Here is a 1,725-nt window from a genome sequence, read left to right as displayed (position 1 = left end):
GTGGGACATGATATTTGGTGAAACAACTGACCTATTCTTTTCAAAAAGTCACTATGAAAAAATAAATGGGGGGAGGACACTGGTCTAGATTAAAAGAGACTTTGGAGACATAACTAAATGCAATGCATGGTTCATGTTTGGATCTCACTATAAAAGACATTTTGGAAATAATTGGATGAAATTTGAATATAGACTGGATGTTATGTGATGTTAGGGTATTATTTTTTAGGTTTATTAATGGTATATCAATATGTAGGAAAAATTTCTTATATTTTAAAGTTACATATTAAACATTTAGAGGTGACATGTTTCATAATGTTTGTCATATATTTTAGAGAACTTCAGCATAAAGAAATAGATGAAACAGGTATGGCAAAATGTTGACAGGTGTTAATGTATTAAATATAGGCAATGAGTGTACAGGTATTGATTGTACTAGTCTTTCAACAACTTTTAAAAAATATTCAAAAATATTCATAATACAAAGTTTAAAATATTAAAAATGGTTTGTGCGAAGGGTTCCTAGGATACTCCTTCTTAGTCTGAGGAAGTATAAGTTGATTTTGACTTATGTTAAGAACCTATGGCTCTTGGATTCTTCCTCATGTGCTCTTTTTTCCTCTTCTCTCTCTCCCCTTTCTGTACAGCCCTCTTTGACTCTATGCACAGCAACCAGGCCTCAAATAGCCCATTTTCCCCACCCCGTACTCTTCAGTCACCTACCCTACATCTCCGGCAGCGCTCTGAGAAGCCTCCTTGGTGTAAGTAGTCCTTTTGGAACTGCCTAGACAAAGGCCAAGAGAGATGGAGAAATTGGTGAGAAACCTATTGCATGAGGGAAATGAAGAGGAGGGTTGAAAGACCAGGCAAGTTGGTCAGGGAAGCAGTCTTACCTGCCTTTTCCAAGATGAAGGGAAGATCTGTTTACTCTCTCATCACCTCTGTCCCCCATGCCCCTGCTATCTCATTGGAGAGTCTTCTAAAAGATAGTGGTCTAGAGGATCCTTTAGGGAAGAAGGGTTGGAGACTTCATTCTCCTCCGATCCTCATTTGGTCCCTACACCTTCCTCAAGTAAAGATGACTTGGGAGGAAACCTGGATGTATAGAAAAGCTGGGAGGAGGAAACTAGAATCTGCTTCTACTTTCTACATGTCCTTTCTCTCAAGTTGTCTGTTCTCAGTCCATATTGAGGTGCTGCTTTTTCTTATCTCTTCTTTATAATATCTAGCCTATTACTAATGGCAACTGTGTGAACAATGAGAGTCCAAGGAGTTCTTAGGGTAGTTGAAGGTAGTGGGAGATACAAGTGGTAATCAGAGGGGAGATGAGGGCCAGAGACACCAGTAATAGAAATCCTTTCTTTATTCATCTTGCTTCAAGGGAATGACTAAAATTCAACATGCCTTTCATTATTTTATTTAGATAGGACTTAAACAAAGGTTTATATTTCAGCATTGGGTTAAACAGTTGCAACATTTTGCACTTATTCTGGCGTCCTGTTTGCAGAAGAAACTTTCCTTCCTGACACCAAGAATTCTTCCTCTGAGTTTCAGATTATCCTACATTTACCTTGCCATTGCCTCTTTTACCTCTGACCTTAGTGTTTATGGGTTCTGTACCCATCCCGTCCCTGTCCTACTTTTGTTTCTGCTCTGACCTGTGATTTGCCTGAATCACATCACTAGCTAAATATTAAGGCTACTTCTATCCTTGAGTGAATTTAG

General features: G+C 38.6%; 1 protein-coding gene across 17 annotated transcripts in view; it reads left to right on the top strand.

Moving 5' to 3' along the window:
- The window catches only part of PPIP5K1 (diphosphoinositol pentakisphosphate kinase 1), a 44,492-nt gene that overhangs the window by 32,477 nt on the left and 10,290 nt on the right, over positions 1-1,725 (top strand). For all 17 annotated transcript variants that reach the window (XM_023527808.1, XM_023527813.1, XM_023527812.1 and 14 more), the window contains one exon: positions 648-761. In XM_023527808.1, coding sequence (XP_023383576.1) covers positions 648-761 — 114 coding nt within the window. The remainder of the gene's footprint in view (positions 1-647; positions 762-1,725) is intronic.

This window comes from Pteropus vampyrus, unplaced genomic scaffold (genome assembly GCF_000151845.1).
Source record: "Pteropus vampyrus isolate Shadow unplaced genomic scaffold, Pvam_2.0 Scaffold19, whole genome shotgun sequence".
NCBI lineage: Eukaryota > Metazoa > Chordata > Mammalia > Chiroptera > Pteropodidae > Pteropus > Pteropus vampyrus.
The sequence above is the reverse complement of the archived record's forward strand: the minus strand, read 5'-3'. Positions and strand labels throughout refer to the sequence as shown.